The sequence below is a fragment of the Gorilla gorilla genome, chromosome 16 (assembly GCF_029281585.2).
Source record: "Gorilla gorilla gorilla isolate KB3781 chromosome 16, NHGRI_mGorGor1-v2.1_pri, whole genome shotgun sequence".
NCBI classification, from domain to species: Eukaryota; Metazoa; Chordata; class Mammalia; order Primates; family Hominidae; genus Gorilla; species Gorilla gorilla.
Genome location: NC_073240.2, coordinates 66,263,580 through 66,282,467, shown reverse-complemented (window position 1 = coordinate 66,282,467; position 18,888 = coordinate 66,263,580). Strand labels below are relative to the sequence as shown.

At 42.2% G+C, this 18,888-nt stretch overlaps 1 protein-coding gene across 11 annotated transcripts in view; it reads left to right on the top strand.

The window, feature by feature from the left end:
• DPP8 (dipeptidyl peptidase 8) overlaps positions 1–18,888 on the top strand; it is a 75,245-nt gene that overhangs the window by 9,909 nt on the left and 46,448 nt on the right. For 8 of the 11 annotated variants that reach the window (XR_008671647.2, XM_019010659.4, XM_019010662.4 and 5 more), the window contains 4 exons: positions 522–634; positions 7,102–7,275; positions 9,887–10,055; positions 17,625–17,735. Coding sequence is in view for 10 of the 11 variants with exons in the window: in XM_019010659.4 (XP_018866204.2) it covers positions 522–634; positions 7,102–7,275; positions 9,887–10,055; positions 17,625–17,735 (567 nt within the window). In the remaining variant the exon portion in view is untranslated. The remainder of the gene's footprint in view (positions 1–521; positions 635–7,101; positions 7,276–9,886; positions 10,056–17,624; positions 17,736–18,888) is intronic. The other 3 variants (XM_063698620.1, XM_063698622.1, XM_055362623.2) reach the window with 1 other exon arrangement.

Genomic DNA, 18,888 nt, shown 5'->3' with positions numbered 1-18,888 from the left:
CAGTAATCTGAAGTTGTTATATTGGAATCTCATGAGCCTGTTGCCAACTTGTAAAGGACTCACAATTTTCAAAAAATTCTGAAAATGGTACTTTTCTCTACACAGCAACTTACATACTTTTATATTTATTTTGAGAGGGACTAAGATCTGAATACCAAAATGAAACCTGAGCATTTTTCTTTAAAGCCTCAGATTTCTTTTTTTTTTTTTTTTTTTTTTTAAGTTGGGATCTTGCTATGTTACCTAGGCTGGTCTTGAATTCCTAGGTTCACGTGATCCTCCCACTGTAGCCTCCCAGGTAGCTGGGATTATAGGCATGTGTACTGTGCCAGGCTAGCCTTGGTTTTATTGAAAATTTTTATGGCATATGGCATAAGCACATTCTACTTGTTAACATTCATTATATATCCCATAGAGTGCAAAATATTGCAGTGTATAGAAGGCATTATGTACTTGCAACTGTGACTGTAGTAAGAATGCTATTCGAAAAAATAATAATAAATGATTGCTTTCTCCTATAGCCATGTCTGGTGAGAACAGAGAAAATACACTGTTTTATTCTGAAATTCCCAAAACTATCAATAGAGCAGCAGTCTTAATGCTCTCTTGGAAGCCTCTTTTGGATCTTTTTCAGGTAGGATTAAATGTTGTTGTTCCTATGATTTGGTGTATGTATTCAGATACTGCATTTATTTAGAGGTTGGGATTTTATATTTGAAGTAGATGTAAATAAAAAAAATAAAACGTTTTTATGTTTTTGCATGTATGACCCTGAAATTCCATTTAATTCTTGATATCTGAAACTAAGAGATAATAAAATTCAATTTTTTAAACTGCTTTCTCCCTGTTTAACTGCATTTCCCTTCATAAACTTTGTACTTACGTAGTTCTCACATTTTTTAAAGGAGTTGTTCACAGAAAAGAACTGATACATATTTCCAGAAAGGCTTATTTATATATTTTAATTGATTTTGTATTTCTAAAGCTCAGTAACAGCACTAAAATAAAGGTACAAAGTTCAGTTTTACCTTCTGAATAGTATAATTCCATTTATGTAAAATCAAAGGTTGGGGTTTTATTTCCCCCAATATTTTATCTTTATTTTTTCTTATTAAAAACTATTTAACATATATATATAATAGTTTTTAAACATATATATGTTTATATATAAACATATATAAACAGATTCCAGGATTTCAGTGCATATGTATGTTTACATGTTTATATATATTTATATATGTTATATATATGTTTATATGTATATATGTTTACATATATATATGTTTAATAAGATGGGGTCTTGCTATGTTGTCCAGGTTGGTCTCAAACTCTCAAACTTCTGGGTTCAAGCAATCTGCCTGCCTCGGCTTCCCACAGTGCTGGGATTACAGGCGTGAGCCACCTCACCTGGCCGATTTTATCTTTAGATAAGAAAGTAAATTGTTGAAAATATCCCAAAGAGAATGTTTCGGTACAATCGTTTGCTTCTTTGGTTCTCATTATTATTTTTACAGTGAGTATTTATTTATTTATTATTATCATTTTTTTTTTGAGACAGAGTTTTGCTCTTCTTGCCCAGGCTGGAGTTCAATGGCGCAGTCTCGGCTCACTACAACCTCCGCCTCCCGGGTTCAAGCGATTCTCCTACCTCAGACTCCCAAGTAGCTGGGATTACAGGCATGCACCACCACGCCCAGCTAATTTTGTATTTTTAGTAGAGCCACAGTTTCACCGTGTTAGCCAGGATGGTCTCGATCTCCTGACTTCGTGATCTGCCTGCCTCGGCCTCCCAAAGTGCTGGGATTATAGGTGTGAGCCACCGCACCCGGCCTTGGCCGAGTATTTCTTAATTGAATAACATGAATGTGCTGTTTCTTATAGAAATTAAAAAAAAAATAACTTTTATAACAACTAATCTTTTTTTTTTTTTTGAGACACAGTCTTGCTCTGCAACCCGGGCTGGAGTGCAGTGGCGCAATCTTGGCTCACTGTAACTTCTGCCTCCCAGATTCAAGCGATTCTCCTGCCTCAGCCTCCCAAGTAGCTGGGATTACAGGTGCACACCACCATGCCTGGCTAATTTTTGTATTTTCAGTAGAGACAGGGTTTCATCATGTCACCCAGGCTGGTCTCGAACTCTTGGCCTCAAGTGATCCACCGCCTCAGCTTCCCAAAGTGCTGGGACTACAGGTGTGAGCCACTGCACCTGGCCACAACTAATCATTTTCACTCCAACTATTTGTCATGAACATTGCCCTTTACATAGGCATGTGACTTTTCTTTAAAACAAAAAATTTCTTATTCTGAGACCAGTGTCTTTAACTGAAATAACGATAATTTTCTCAGAAAAATTGGCAAAACTGTTTTAAACTTTTATAATGGAAATTTTTAAAGCATACAAAAGTAGAATAACGTGAAATATTTTCAACAAGGATTAAATCTTAGGCATCAGTGTTGATTGTAGCCCTACTAACTTCCCCTCACAACCCCCCACAGCCTACTACTCAGACTTGTTTTTTTTTTTTGAGACAGAGTCTCACTCTGTCGCCCAGGCTGGAGTGTAGTGGTGCCATCTCAGCTCACTGCAAGCTCCTCCTCCCGGGTTCACACCATTCTCCTGCCTCAGCCTACCTAGTAGCTGGGACTACAGGCTCCCGCCACCATGCCCAGCTAATTTTTTGCATTTTTAGTACGGACAGGGTTTCACTGTGTTAGGCAGGATAGTCTCAATCTCCTGACCTCGTGATCCGCCTGCCTCGGCCTCCCAAAGTGCTGGGATTACAGGTGTGAGCCACCGCGTCCGGCCCTGCTCAGACAGTTTTAAAGAAGATACCAGATATGTCATTCCTGAAATATATCAGTATGTATCTCTAAAGTATACAAATTCTTTTTTTAATTGAGACAGCATCTCACTCTGTCACCCAAGTTGGAATACAGTGGTGTGTGATCACAGCTCACTGCAGCTTTAACTTCCTGAGCTCAGGCAATCCTGCCTCAGCCTCCTGAGTAGCTGGGACTACAGGCGTATGGCACCATTGCCAGCTAATCTTTTAAATGTTTTGTAGAGACAGGGTCTCACTGTGCTGCCCAGGGTGGTCTCAAACTCCTGAGCTCAAGCGATCCTCCCACCTTGACCTTCCAAAGTGCTATAATAGGTGTGAGCCACCCCACCCAGCATGTTCTACCACAGTTTTTTTTTTTGAGACGGAATCTTGCTCTGTCGCCAGGCTGGAGTGCAGTGGCGCGTTCTCAGCTCACTGCAACCTCCGCCTCCCAGGTTCAAGCGATTCTCCTGCCTCAGCCTCCCGAGTAGCTGGGACTATAGCGTGCGCCACCAGGCCTAGCTAATTTTTGTATTTTTAGTAGAGACAGGGTTTCACCATGTTGGCCAGGATGGTCTCAATCTCTTGACCTTGTAATCCACCTACCTCGGCCTCCCAAAGTGCTGGAATTACAAGCGTGAGCTGCTGCACCCGGCCCTACGACAATTTTTTTTTTTTTTTTTTTTTTTTGAGATGGAGTTTCACTCTTGTTGCCCAGGCTGGAGTGCAATGGCACGATCTCAGCTCACGGCAACCTCTGCCTCCTGGGTTCAAGGGATTCTCCTGCCTCAGCCTCCCAAGTAGCTGGAATTACAGGCATGCGCCACCACACCCGGATGATTTTTGTATTTTTTATTAGAGAAGGGGTTTCTCCATGTTGGTCAGGCTGGTCTTGAACTTCCGACCTCAGGTGATCCTCCCACCTCAGCCTCCCTGAGTGCTGGGATTACAGGTGTGAGCCACTGCATCCGGCCCGCAATTTTTTTTAAAAAGGGCCAGGCACAGTGGCTGATGCCTGTAATCACAGCACTTTGGGAAGCCAAGGAGGGTGGATCACTTGAGGCCAGGAGTTCGAGACCAGCCTGACCAACATGGTGAAACCCCATCTCTACTAAAAAAAATACAGAAAAGGCCAGGTGCGGTCGCTTATGCCTGTAATCTCAGCACTTTGGGAGGCTGAGGCGGATGGATCACTTGAAGTCAGGAGTTCAAGACCACTCTGGCCAACATGGTGAAACCCCGTCTCTACTAAAAATATAAAAAAATAAGCCAGGCATGATGGCAGGTGCCTGTAATCCTAGCTACTCGGGAGGCTGAGGTGGGAGAATCGATTGAACCCGGGAGGCAGAGGTTGCAGTGAGCTTAAATCGTGCCACTGCACTCCACCCTGAGTGACAGAGCAAGACTTCATCTCAAAAAATAATAATAAATAAATAAAAATTAGGTAGGGCGGTGGGGGGGCAGCGCCTGTAATCCCAGCTACTTGTGAGGCTGAGGCAGGAGAATCGCATGAGCCAGGGAGGCAGAGGTTGCAGTGAGCTGAGATGGCACCTCTGCACTCCAGCTAGGGTGACCAAGGGAGACTCTGTCTCAAAAAAAAAAAAAAAAAAAGAAAGAAAGAAAGAAAAAAGTAATCAACAATAAAGAAATACTTCAGGCTGGGCACGGTGGCTCACGCCTGTAATCCCAGCACTTTGGGAGGCTGAGGCTGGTGGATCACCTGAGATCAGGAGTTCGAGACCAGCCTCATCAACATGGAGAAACCCCGTCCCTACTAAAAATACAAAATTAGCCGAGCATGGTGGTGCATGCCTGTAATCCCAGATACTTGGAGGCTGAGACAGGAGAATCTCTTGAACTCGGGAGGCAGAGGTTGCGGTGAGCCGAGATCGCGCCATTGCACTACAGCCTGGGCAACAGAGCAAGGCTCCATCTCAAAAAAAAAATAATAATAATAATTAATGGTGTTTCAAGATTGTTTTGGGTATTCTGTGTCTCTTGCAATTCTGTATGAATATTACTAGGGTCAGCTTGTCTGTATCTGGAAAAAAGGCATTTGGAATTTTGATATGCATTTACTCTGTCTTCCAATCCATGCATACGTGATGTCTTTCTATTTATTTAGATCTTTACTTTCTTTGAACAGTGTTTTACAGTTTCCCATATACACATCTTGCTCTTCTTTGGTTAAATTTACTACTAAGTATTTTTGTTTTCTTTTTTTATTTTAATGTCAGTCAAATGTAGCAGTTAGGGGTTGTATACAAACTTTAGTGACACTAATGTTAATAAGTTCCGATAACCCACTACTATTGGGTCAGCCTATTTTTTAAATAACATTTTAAGTAGAATTTTCTTTTCTTTTCTTTTTTTGAGACACTTTCTTGCTCTGTTGCCCAGGCTGGAGTGCAGTGGCGTGATCTTGGCTCACTGCAACCTCCGCCTCCCAGGTTCAAGCGATGCTCCTGCCTCAGCCTTCTGAGTAGCTGGGACTACAGATGCGCACCAGCATGCTCGGCTAATTTTTGTATTTTTAGTAGAGGCGAGGTTTCACTGTGTTGGCCAGGCTGGATTTGAACTCCTGACCACGGGTGATCCACCTGCCTTGACCTGCTAAAGTACTGGGATTACAGGCATGAGCCACCACACCCAGCCACAAACTTTCTTTGAGAGACATTATAACAAATATGTTTTAAGTAGGAAAAGAAAACCACAGAGATTCTGCTCTGAAGTTTTTTTTTTTCCATTTAGCAAATATCCTGAAAAAGTGAAAAACAATACCATAGTTAAATAAGTAACAGACAGTAACTCCTATAAATAATTTAGGACATAAATGAAAGAAATCACTTCTTTCATGAGGGCCAGGCTTGGTGGCTCACACCTGTAATCCCAACGCTGGGAGGTGGAGGTGGGCAGATCACTTGAGGCCAGGAGTTTGAGACCAGCCTGGCCAACATGGCGAAACTCCATTTCTACTAAAAATACAAAATATTAGCTGGGCGTGGTGGCACAAGTGTGTAATCCCACCTACTCAGGAGGCTGAGGCACAAGAATCACCTGAATCCAGGAGGCAGAGGTTGTAGTGAGCTGAGATCACGCCACAGCACTCCAGCCTGGGCAACAGAGTGAGAGTTTTGTCTCAAAGAAAGAAAGAAAGAAATCACTGTGAAATAGTGAATTGGAAAACTTTGCTAGCTGAGAATTCAAGCAAGGTTTTGGGGTATAAGTAAACTGGGATAGGTAGAAAGAAAAACATTCTTCCAAGAGTCCAGGGAAGAGGGGTAGAATACACAAAGACCAGGAGACAGAAAACCACTCATTGAGTTTTATTCAGATCAGTGATGTGACCAGCTTGACCTCTAAGGTTTTATTAAGAGGAGTATTGCTAGTGTAGTGGAAAGGTTTTAATAACAGCTGACAAATTTGAGAGCTTATTCTGTGTCAGTCATTGTGCTAAACATTGTAAATATTTTATCTAAATTAATCTTCACAAAGCTGATATAGATGATTTATTACTATTTTGAAAATGAAGAAAATTACTTTTGAATAAATTAAGCTACTTTCTCAAGGTTAGACTTCTAGTGAAGGGTCAAAGCTTGGATTCAAACCACTTGACTTAGAAGTCTGTGCTCTTAATTGCATGCTGGCTACTAAATTATAGTTAAGTTGTAGAAAGTCTTGAATGCCAACATGATTGGACTTTATTCTTGTTCTCTAATGTATACAGTAATCATCTAAAGACTCTTTACTAGGAAATCTTTCAGCAGACTTCCTAAAATTAATCTGCTTAAAGTTGCCAGCAAATTTTGGGGTCACTTAACATGTAGACTGTGCTCAGTGAATTAGAAGGCTGAAAAAAAAAAATGTAGAGTCGCCAGGCGCGGTGTCTCACGCCTGTAATCCCAGCACTTTGGGAGGCCGAGGCAGGCGGATCACGAGGTCAGGAGATGGAGACCATCCTGGCTAACACGGTGAAACCCCGTCTCTACTAAAAACACAAAAAATTAGCCGGGCGTGGTTGCGGGCGCCTGTAGTCCCAGCTACTAGGAAGGCTGAGGCAGGAGAATGGCGTGAACCCGGGAGGCGGAGCTTGCAGTGAGCCAAGATCGCTCCACTGCACTCCAGCCTAGGTGACAGAGTGAAACTCTGTCTCAAAAAAAAAAAAAAAAAAAAAAAAAAAAAAAGGAGTCAATAATGTTGGAGATTCTAGGATTTCAGTGCTAAAAGCAAAAGATGGTTTTTCAGAAGACTGGAATAGGTGACTTTCCTTTCACATTAGGCAACACTGGACTATGGAATGTATTCTCGAGAAGAAGAACTATTAAGAGAAAGAAAACGCATTGGAACAGTCGGAATTGCTTCTTACGATTATCACCAAGGAAGTGGAACATTTCTGTTTCAAGCTGGTAGTGGAATTTATCACGTAAAAGATGGAGGGCCACAAGGATTTACGGTAAGTTGGAGTTGCTAGTGGTTAAATCTGGTTTGGGTCCAAAAGGTTATTTGTACCCAAATCAGAAAGGTAATTAATAAACAAACCAGCAACTTCAGTTTACCCACCAACAAAGAAATTTAATAGCAATGAAAACAAGAAACATGGAGATTGGTTTCCAATTTTAAGAGCGATTTTTTTTTTCTTTTTTTTTTGAGACAGAATTTCACTGTTGTTGCCCAGGCTGGAGTGCAGTGGTGCCATCTTGGCTCACCGCAACCTCTGCCTCCTGGGTTCAAGTGATTCTCCTGCCTCAGCCTCCCAAGTAGCTGGGACTACAGGCATGCGCCACCACCCCTGGCTAATTTTGTATTTTTAGTAGCAATGGGGTATCTCCATGTTGGTCAGGCTGGTCTTGAACTCCTGACCTCAGGTTATCTGCCCATCTCGGCCTCCCAAAGTGCTAGGATTACAGGCATGAGCCACCGCGCCCAGCCTTAGGAGCTAATTTTTTTACCAGCTCAGGCAACAGAGAGAGACCCTGTCTCTACAAAAAAAAATTAAAAAAAACTTAGCTGGGCATGGTGGTGCACACCTTTAATCCCAGATACTCAGGAGTCTGAGGTGGGAGGATCACTTGAACCTGGAGGTCAAGCTGCAGTGAACTGTGATTGTGCCACTGCACTCCAGCCTAGATGACAGACCAAAACCTTATCTCAAAACGAAAGAGTTAATAATCTTTCTAGTTACATTAAGATACCATTTTTAGGTCAGACATGGTGGCTCACGCCCATAATTCCAGCACTTTGGGAGGCCCATGTGGGCAGATCATTTGAGCCTAGGAGTTCCAGACCAGCATGGGGAAACATGGCGAAACCCCATCTCTACAAAAAATGCAAAAATTAGCCAGGTAAGGTAGCATGCGCCTGTAGTCCCAGCTACTCAGGAAGCTGAGGTGGGAGGATCATTTGAGCCTGGGAGGCGGAGGTTGTAGTGCACCGAGATTGTGCTGCTGCACTTTAGCATGGATGACAGAGCAAGACCCTGTCTTAAAAAAAAACATACAAATTTTAAAGTGGTAAAAATACTTGCTGTATAGAAAGATAGAGTAGGCCATGCATGGTGGCTCACGCCTGTAATCCCAGCACTTTGGGAGGCTGAGGCAGGCAGATCACTTGAGATCAGGAGTTTGAGATCAGCCTGGCCAACATGGTGATACCCTGTCTCTACTAAAAACACAAAAATTAGGCAGGCGCACCTGTAGTCCTAGCTACTCGGGAGGCTGAAGCACGAGAATTGCTTGAATCTGGGAGTTGGATGGAGGTTGCAGTGAGCTGAGATCGCTCCACTGTCCTCCACCCTGGGCGACAGAGTGAGACTAAAAGAGAGAGAGAGAAAAAAAAAAAAAAGGAAAGGTAAAGGGCATCAATTCCCACTTCCTGTGTAAGCACTGAGGGAGGTTTTGGAAGCTCATTATCAAAAGGCAATTTTTTGTTTCCCTTGAAAGCTAATTCATCTTAATAAATTTATATATATATATATATATATACATATATATGTATATATATATATACACACACACACACACACTTTTTTTTTTTTTGGGAGACAAAGTCTTGCTCTGTCATCCAGGCTGGAGTGCAGTGGCAAGATCATGGCTCACTGCAGCCTCAAACTCCTGGGCTCAAGCAATCCTCCCACCTCAGCCTCCTGAGTAGCTGGGACTACAGATATGTGCCACCACACCCAATTACTAATTTAAAAAATTCTTTTTAGAGGTGAGGGTCCCACTAGATTGCCCCAGCTTGTCTTGGACTTTAGGCTCAAGTGATCCTCTTGCCTTAGCCTCTCAAGTGGCTTATGTTTGGTTTTATCCTAGGCAATTCATTATGAGCTTTAGGAACTCTTCTTTTGAGAATTGTGATGATCCTGGCTTCTATTACATTTTTATGAGCAAACTATTTTATATTGGTAAAAATAATTTTTAAATATTTAATAAAATATTGAGTGAATAAGTGTTTAATAACAATGTTTAATGAACAGTAATTACTCTCTTAAACAGGTTGGGCAACAAAATTTATGAAGTAGTGTTTTATTGTCTTTATGTCCTTTATGTCCTCTCCTGTTACCCTTAGCTTTTTCATTTGAAGTTAAAAAAAATTCCTTTCTGGTAAGTTAAGGCAATAGAAAGTATATTTTTCTGGGAAGCAATTATCATTGTTGACTTTTTTTTTTTTTCCTGATACTGAGTCTCACTCTGTCACCCAGGTTGGAGTGCAGTGGCACGATCTTGGCTTACTGCAACATCCGCCTCCCAGGTTCAAGCGATTCTCCTGCCTCAGCCTCCCAAGTAGTTGGGACTACAGGTGCCCACCACTACGCCCAGCTAATTTTTGTATTTTTGGTAGAGATGGGGTTTTTCACTATGTTGGTCAGGCTGGTCTCGAACTCCTGACTTCAGGTGATCTGCCCGCCTTGGCCTCCCGAAGTGCTGGGATTACAGGCGTAAGTCACCAAGCCTGGCCTCATTGTTGACATTTTACCTAGAAATATTGTTCATCTTATAGGAAGGGTGCTGGAACATGTATGTGTCAGCCTAATACTTACCTTAAAATGTTGTTTACTTTTCTAGCAACAACCTTTAAGGCCCAATCTAGTGGAAACTAGTTGTCCCAACATACGGATGGATCCAAAATTATGCCCTGCTGATCCAGACTGGATTGCTTTTATACATAGCAACGATATTTGGATATCTAACATCGTAACCAGAGAAGAAAGGAGACTCACTTATGTGCACAATGGTAAGGCATAGTTCTTCAGATTTACTTTTCTGAACAGTATTTTTTGAAGTATAATTTGCTGCTTGCATTTTGAAATTAGATTACCACGTTGGGTGATCTTTATATTTGAAATTCAAGTCTTTAAAATTTTAAAAAAATGGAGAAAAGTACAGAGGATAACTTGTATGTACCACATGTATAATATTCATTTTAATGTTTTAATGTTCATTTTCAAACAGTGAAACAAAAGAACCTCTGACATGATTGTTCTTTTAGCTTGCTAAGACTGCCAGAATTTTCCCAAAACTGTTCTTATTAAAATAAAATTTTAGGCTAGGCATGGTGGCTCATGCCTGTAATCCTAGCACTCTGGGAGGCTGAGGCAGGCAGATTGTTTGAGCCCAGAAGTTCAAGATCAGGATGGGCAACATGGTGACACCTCGTTTGACAAAAAAATACAAAAAATTAGCTGAGCGTAGTGGCATGTGTAGTCCCAACTACCTGGGAGATTGAGGTAGGAGGATCACCTGATCCAGGAGGTCAAGGCTATGGTGAGCCATTGCGCTCCAACCTGGGTGACAAAGTGAGACTCTGTTTCAAAATTAAATAAATAAATAAATACATTTTTAAAAATTAGTTTTGTTTTTGAGAAACAGATAGAAAAACCAATTACACACTCTAAGAAACTACTTGAGGCCGGGCGTGGTGGCTCATGCCTGTAGTCCCAGCACTTTGGGAGGCCAAGGCAGGTGGATCACCTGAGGTCAGGAGTTCTAGACTAGTCTGGCCAACATGATGAAACCCTGTCTCTACTAAAAATACAAAAATTAGCCGGAATGGTGGTGCACACCTGTAATTCCCAGCTACTAGGGAGGTTGAGGCGGGAGAATTGCTTGAACCTGGGAGGTGGAGGTTGCAGTTAGCTGAGACTGTGCCACTGCACTCCAGCCTGGGCAAGAGAGCAAGACCCTGTCTCAAAAAAATAAAACTACTTGAGACTGAGGCGGGTAGATCACTTGAGCCTGGATAACATAGTAAGACCTTGTCTCTACCAAAAAAAAAAAAAATAGCTGGATGTGGTGGCACATGCCTGTAGTCCCAGCTACTTAGGAGACTGAGGGAGGAGAATCACTCAAGCCTAGGAGGTCGAGGCTAAAGTGAAACGTGATTGCGCCACTGCACTGCACCCTGGGTGACAGAATGAGACCTTGTCTCAAAAAAAAAAAAAATTATCTTTCAGTTTTGGAGAGCCTACTTAGTTATTGTCATAATAGAAAAAATAGAACTTTGTAGAACTATGTATATTGTGGGAATATTTAATTAAGTTTTATTGAAGTGGCTATGATAATACTAAGCACTATTCAAAGCACAGAGAGATGTGAATGGTTTCCTCTAAAGGTTTCATACAAATGAAAGATGGGAAATAGTGTATTGCTTTTTCTTTGAACACGTGAACCAGAGTTTAAGTACCATAATGAAGATGATGACTGAAAATTCTTTTGTCTAACTTTTGCTTAATCTTATGTTCACAAAGCTGATTTACTGTCATCTTTCTTAATCATTATCCCCTCATCATCATCAATCATTAGTTAAAATTAATTACAGGCCAGGCGCCATGGTTCATGCCTGTAATCCTAGCACTTTGGAAGGCCGAGGCGGGCAGATCACGAGGTCAAGAGATCGAGACCATCCTGGCTAACACAGTGAAACCCTGTCTCTACTAAAACTACAAAAAATTAGCCGGGCGTGGTGGCGGGTGCCTGTAGTCCCAGCTACTAAGGAGGCCAAGGCAGGAAAATGATGTGAACCCAGGAGGCGGAGCTTCCAGTGAGCTGAGATCACGCCACTGCATTCCAGCCTGGGCGACAGAGGGACACTCCGTCTAAAAAAAAAAAGAAAAAAGAAAGAAAGTCATTGTTAACAGATATGTTACAGGTTGGAAAACAAAATGATACATATTCTCTCAAGTTTGTTTTTTTGTTCTTTTTTGTTGTTGTTTGTTTTTGAGACAGAGTCTCACTTTGTCACCCAGGCTGGAGTGCAGTGGTGTGATCTCTGCTCACTGCAACCTTTGCCTCTTGGGTTCAGGTGATTCCCCTGCCTCAGCCTCCCGAGTAGCTGGGATTACTGGCTAATTTTTTTGTATTTTTAGTAGAGACGGGGTTTCACCATGTTGGCCAGGGTGTTCTCAATCTTCTGACCTCGTGATACACCCACCTCGGCCTCCCAAAGTGCTGGGATTATAGGCACGAGCCACCGTGCTCAGCCTGTTTGTTTGTTTTTTGCAACAAAGTCTCGCTCTATTGCCCAGGCTGGAGTGCAGTGGGCTATCTCAGCTCACTGTAACCTCTGCCTCCTGCGTTCAAGTGATTCTCATCCCTCAGCCTCCTGAGTAGCTGGGATTACAGGTGCACACCACCACACCTGGTTAATTTTTGTATTTTTAGTAGGGACGGGGTTTCACCATGTTGACCAGGCTGGTGTTGAACTCCTGACCTCAAGTGATCCGTCCACCTCCGCCTCCCAAAGTGCTGAGAACAGGCGTGAGCCACAGCACCTGGCCAGACATAGGGTTTTATAAGAGCACCAATGTGGGACAGTGGTCAGGGAAGGCTTTCCAGAAAAGATGACACCTAAACTGATCCTAAGTAATGTCTGTGTATTATCCAGTACACTCCTGACAAGGGGACTACGTGAGAAAGGTCTTGATGCAAAAGACATCATGGTGTTTGTGAGGAGTTAGAAGCAGTGTGAAGGTTCTGAAGCATAAGTTCTGAGTCAAGAAGTAGCAAAAGATTGGCAGATAAGGGCCAGGGCAAGGGTAGACCATATCTTCTGTAAATGAACATGGACTTTATCATGATGTGAGGGTCCATGGAAAAGTTTTTAACAGTTGAGTGGTGTGATCATCATAATCATATTGTCGATAAGTTGTTCTGGATACTTTGTGGAGGTTAAATTTGAGAAGCATGGGTAGAGACAGGAACACCAAAGCTTGACTGTTGCAGTTATCCAAGTTATATGGCCTAAATCTAGAGCATAGGATAGAGAAAAGGGGATGGAGTAAGGAAAATCTTAAGTTAAAAGTACAGATTTTGGTGTTTAATGGGTCTCCCTTTGAAGTCAGGAAACCAGAACAGCTGTTCTACTACCAATGGCAATAGAAAGATTAGGTTGGTAATTAGTAAATCTGTTTTGGAAATCCTAGCCATTTTTTCATGCCCTTTTTTTTTTTTTTCCAATTTTTTTGAGACAGGGTCTCCTATTGGCTCACTGCAGTCTTCACGGGGCTGCAGCAATCCTCCCACTTCAGCACCCCTGAATAGCTGAGACAACAGGTGTGTGCCACCACGCCTACCTAATTTTTAATTTTTTTTGTAGAGATGAGGTCTCCCAGCACTTTGGGAGGCCAAGGTGGGAAGAGCTCTTGAGCCCAGGAGTTCAAGACCAGCCTGGGCAATGTAGGGAGACCCTGTCTCTACAAAAAAATAAAAAAAAAATAAAAATTACCCAGACATAGTGTCATGCACCCGTTTCTGAGTTACTCTGGGAGCCGAGGTGGGAGGATCACTTGAGCATGGATAGTCAGGCTCTGTTGCACCACTGCACTCCAGCCTTGGAGTGACTGTATTTGCACCACTGCACTCCAGCCTTGGAGTGAGCTATAATTGCACCACTGCACTCCCGCCTTGGTGGCAGATGAAAGAGAGAGACCCTGTCTCTAAAAAAAAAAAAAAAAAAGGAATATAGAACCGGTTTGAATTTCAAGTCTACCATTTATTAACTGTGTGGCCTTGAGCAGGTTATTTAACCATCTCTTAGTTTCCACATCTGTAAAAACAGATATTAATTAATAGCACATCAACATAGGGTTGTTAGGAGGCTTTAATGAGTTAATATCTATGAAGTATTTAGGATAGTGCCTGAAACATAGTAAGTGTTGTGTAAGTATGTGCTTAGATAGAAAGTAGGTAGGGAGTTAATGTCATCAGCTTATTCCACTTACTCACAATAGGTTTCTAAGTGAAAGTCCACTTGAGATGGATTTGGTCTATCAGTATGTACATGTGTTTATTCTTTGCCTGGTGATAGAGGAATTTAAAAGTAATAAAATCCTAGCTTCTGCTCTCAAATGACTTACTGAGACAATGAGATGATACTATTTATTCATTTAATAAATAATAATGGAAGTCTATAATAAACAGTAGGAAGATACAAATGGGGGTTACTTATCTTCATAGTCTTGGCTCTATAATTAATTCCAGAATTCAAAACACTTTGAAAACTGAGCTTAGTTTTCATTAGGTTGTTACTAAAGTTCATTTGGCAGTAACACCTGACCTGAAGTGACCTGAGGATATTGATAAACTTAATATGCTTATCTGTGTATTGTGCCTATTCATAAGTTTACTGCAGGAATATTGGTGTATATGATTGCAAGGTATTTGGTTACCCTGCTGGAGATATTACATAATGTATTATGGTAGATGTACAATATATGAAAAATCTTGGCCGGGCACAGTGGCTCACGCCTGTAATCCCAGCACTTTGGGAGGCCGAGGCGGGCAGATCACCTGAGGTCGGGAGTTCAAGACCAGCCTGACCAACATGGAGAAACTCTGTCTCTACTAAAAATACAAAATTAGCCAGGGTGGTGGCACACGCCTGTAATCCCAGCTACTCAGGAGGCTTAGGCAGGAGAATCGCTTGAACCCAGGAAGTGGAGGTTGCGGTGAGCCGAGATGGAGCTATTGCACTCCAGCCTGGGCAACAAGAGCAAAACTCCGTCTAAAAAAAAAAGAGAGAAAGAAAGAAAGAAAACAGAAAAGGAAAGAAAAGAAAGAAAAGAGCTCTCCCAAATTCTGAATTCCAAATATTTCTTTTTGGATTCAAACTTTTTGGATAAAAAAATCATTGGTTTGCACTGTACATTATGTCAGACTATATAGAAAATATAAATAAGCAAAAATAATAAAACTTGCTGGTAAAATTAAAATCAGGCCAGGTGCAGTAGCTTACACCTGTAATCCTAGCACTTTGGGGGGCCAAGGTGAGAGGATTACTTGAGCTCAGGGGTTTGAGACCAGCCTGGGAAACATAATGAGACCTCATCTCTACAAAAATTTTTTAAAAAATTAGCTGGGCTTAGTGACATATGCCTGTGTCCCAGCTACTTGGGAGGCTGAGACAGGAGGATTGCTTGAGCCCAGGAGATGAAGGCTGCAGTGACCCGAGATCTCACCCCTGCGCTCTACCCTTGGTGACAGAGCAAGACCCTGTCTCAAAAATAAAAATTAAAGTCACTATGAGATATGTAATGCCTACTAGACTGGCTACAGTGAGAAATATTGAGAACACCAAATGTTGGAGAAGAACTTTCATACTTTGATAGTAAGAATATAAAATAATAGAAATACTTTGGATAACTGTTTGGCACTTTCTTATGAAGTTAAACACACACTTACCACACTAACCAGCCATATTACTCGTAGGTATTTACTTAGAAACAAAAACACATGTTCTCAAAAATTCCCTTTTTTTTCTTTTTTGAGACATGGTCTCACTCTGTCACCCAGGCTGGAGTGCAGTGGCATGATCTCGGCTCACTGCATCCTCCTTCTCCCAGACTCAAGCGATTCTCCTACCTCAGCCTCCCGAGTAACTGGGACCATAGGCACTTGCCATCACACCTGGCTAAATTTTGTATTTTTTGTAGAGGCGGGGTTTCACTATGTTGCCAAGGCTGGTCTCAAACTCCTGAGCTCAAGCAGTCTGCCCTCCTCAGCCTCCCAAAGTGTTGGGATTACAGGCGTGAGCCACCGCGCCTGGCCCACAAAAATTCTTACACAGTAATAATGTGGCCGGGCGCGGTGGCTCACGCCTGTAATCCCAGCACTTTGGGAGGCCGAGGTGGGTGGATCACGAGGTCAGGAGATCAAGACCATTCTGGCTAACACAGTGAAACCCCGTCTCTACTAAAAATACAAAAAATTAGCCGGGCATCGTGGCAGGCACCTGTAGTCCCAGCTACTTGGGAGGCTGAGGCAGGAGAATGGCGTGAACCCGGGAGGTGGAGCTTGCAGTGAGCCGAGATCGCGCCACTGCACTCCAGTTTGGGCAACAGAGCGAGACTCCGTCTCAAAAAAAAAAATGTTCATAGCATCTTTAGTCATAATAGCCAGAAACTGGAAACAGACAAGATATCCATTAACAGATAAAAGAACTATGGTATGCAATGGAATACAACTCAGCAGTAAACAGCAACTAACTACTGACACATGTAACAATATTGAAACTCAAAAGAAGCCAAACAAATATATACATACTGTATGATTTCATTTACATGAACTTCTAGAATATGCAAACCTAACCTCTGGTGATAGAAATCAGATCAGTGATTGTTTCTGGGTTGGGACTGGGCCTTGACTGGGAAGGAGCATGAGTACTGGAAGTGTAAGTGGCGATAGGGATGTGGTCATACAAGTATATGTATTTTTCAAAAATAAACAGTACATTTAAGAATTTGTAAATTATAAAGCAATTTTAAAATCCTACTCAAAATCTCACTACTTGGAGATAACCATATTTCAGTTTATATCAGCACTTTTTAAAAATGCATTTTTATAAATGGAATCACAGTATAAATGCTATTCAATAATCTGATTTATTTTATTCAAGTATATTGTAAACATTTCCTCATGACACAAAATCTTTTTTTTTTTTTTTGAGACGGAGTCTTGTTCTGTCACCCAGGCTGGAGGGCAGTGGTGTTGTGATCTTGGCTCACTGCAACCTCCACCTCCCGGGTTCAAGCGATTCTCCTGCCTCAGCCTCCCGAGTAGCTGAGAGTACAGGTGCCTGGCACCATGCCTGGCTAATTTTTGTATTTTTAGTAGAGACAGAGTTTCACCATATTGGCCAGGCTGGTTTCAAACTCCTGACCTTGTGATCTGTCCTCCTCGGCCTCCCAAAGTGCTGGGATTACAGGCGTGAGCCACCACGCCTGGCCTCAAAATCTTATATAATTATGGCTTTGTGGTTTTTCTTTTAAAACAAGAGTCGCCTTCAAACTATTTGCTGGAAACCTAAGTGTAAAACAGATGAAAGCTGAGCTGCTCCAACTGAATGAGATGAAAGAAGAATGGTCGAATTATATGACCTATAAGATTCACTCGAGGTCTAAAATATACTTCTCTGTGTAAGAGAGTTATATGTCCCCTATACTGTGCTCCTTTTCTTGTAATCTTTTTTCCATGATCCTGCTAATTGGGAAAATAATAACATTTATTTGGAGCATGTACTGTGGTCCAGGCTTTGTTCTAAGTGCTTTATGTGAATTAATTAATTTAATCTTCATATCAACCTCACAAGGTAGCCTTTTCTCATTTACAAATGGGATACTGCAGTGGAATGAGATTGGATGATTTGCCCAAAGTCAGACATGATGGACCCCAGATTTGAACTCAGTCCATTCAGCTCCAGAGTTTACCACTGTACTCCAGCCACCTTTCCAAATAAACTGAATCATTTTGCTTTGTACCTATGAAAAGATAGCTTTCTGTGATCATTTTGCCTTTTATATTTGTCTAGAGCTAGCCAACATGGAAGAAGATGCCAGATCAGCTGGAGTCGCTACCTTTGTTCTCCAAGAAGAATTTGATAGATATTCTGGCTATTGGTGGTGTCCAAAAGCTGAAACAAGTAAGGGGGTTCAAAATAATATATTATGGGTCAATTAAAGTATTGTTAAGATTCAACTGTCATTTAAGTGCACAGATTCTAAATCTTGGATAATAGATTTGAAAGCGGATAATAGATTCCAAAGTGATGATGATTGATTCATGCCCATAGTTATTTAAAATATGTAGATTAGGCTGGGCACAGTGGCTAACACCTGTAATCCCAGCACTTTGGGAGGCCGAGGCAGGCAGATCACCTGAGGTCAGGAGTTCGAGACCAGCCTGGCTAACATGATGAAACCCTGTTTCTAACAAAAATACAAAAAATTAGCCGGGCATGGTAGCACGCGCCTGTAATCCCAGCTACGCGGGAGGCTGAAGCAGGAGAATCGCTTGAACCCAGGAGACAGAGGTTACAGTGAGCCAAGATCACACTATTGCACTCCAGCTTGGGCAATGAGAGCAAAACTTTGTCTTAAAAATATGTAGATTATGGCCGGGCGTGGTGGCTTACGCCTGTAATCCCAGCACTTTGGAAGGCTGAGGCAGGTGGATCACGAGGTCAGGAGATCGAGACCATCCTGGCTAACACGGTGAAACCCCGCCTCTACTGAAAAAAAAAAAAAAATTAGCTGGGCATGGTGGGGGACGCCTGTAGTCCCAGCTACTCAGGAGGCCGAGGCAGGAGAATGACGTGAACCTGGGAGGCAGAGCTTGCAATGAGCCGAGATCACGCCACTGCACTCCAGCCTGGGCGACACAGCGAGACTCTGTCTCAAAAAAAAAAAAAAAAAAGTAGATTATATTTCATCATAATGAAGTCTAGTAAAAACCATTGTATTGTGGTTTAATGCCTCTGGCCCCTCAATTCTCTTTGCCAGTTTTTCTCCTAGAGGCTGGTCTTGGTAATGCTGGCAGCATTGGTGGCAAAATAAAAAATACCACACCTTGGCTGGGCGCAGTGACTCACGCATGTAATCCCAGCACTTTGGGAGGCCAAGGCGGGCAGATCATGAGGTCAGGAGATCGAGACTATCCTGGCCAACATGGTGAAACCCCATCTCTACTAAAATACAAAAAATTAGCTGGGTGTGGTGGTACGCACCTGTAGTCCCAGCTACTCGGGAGGCTGAGGCAGAAGAATCAATTGAACCCGGGAGGTGGAGATTGCAGTG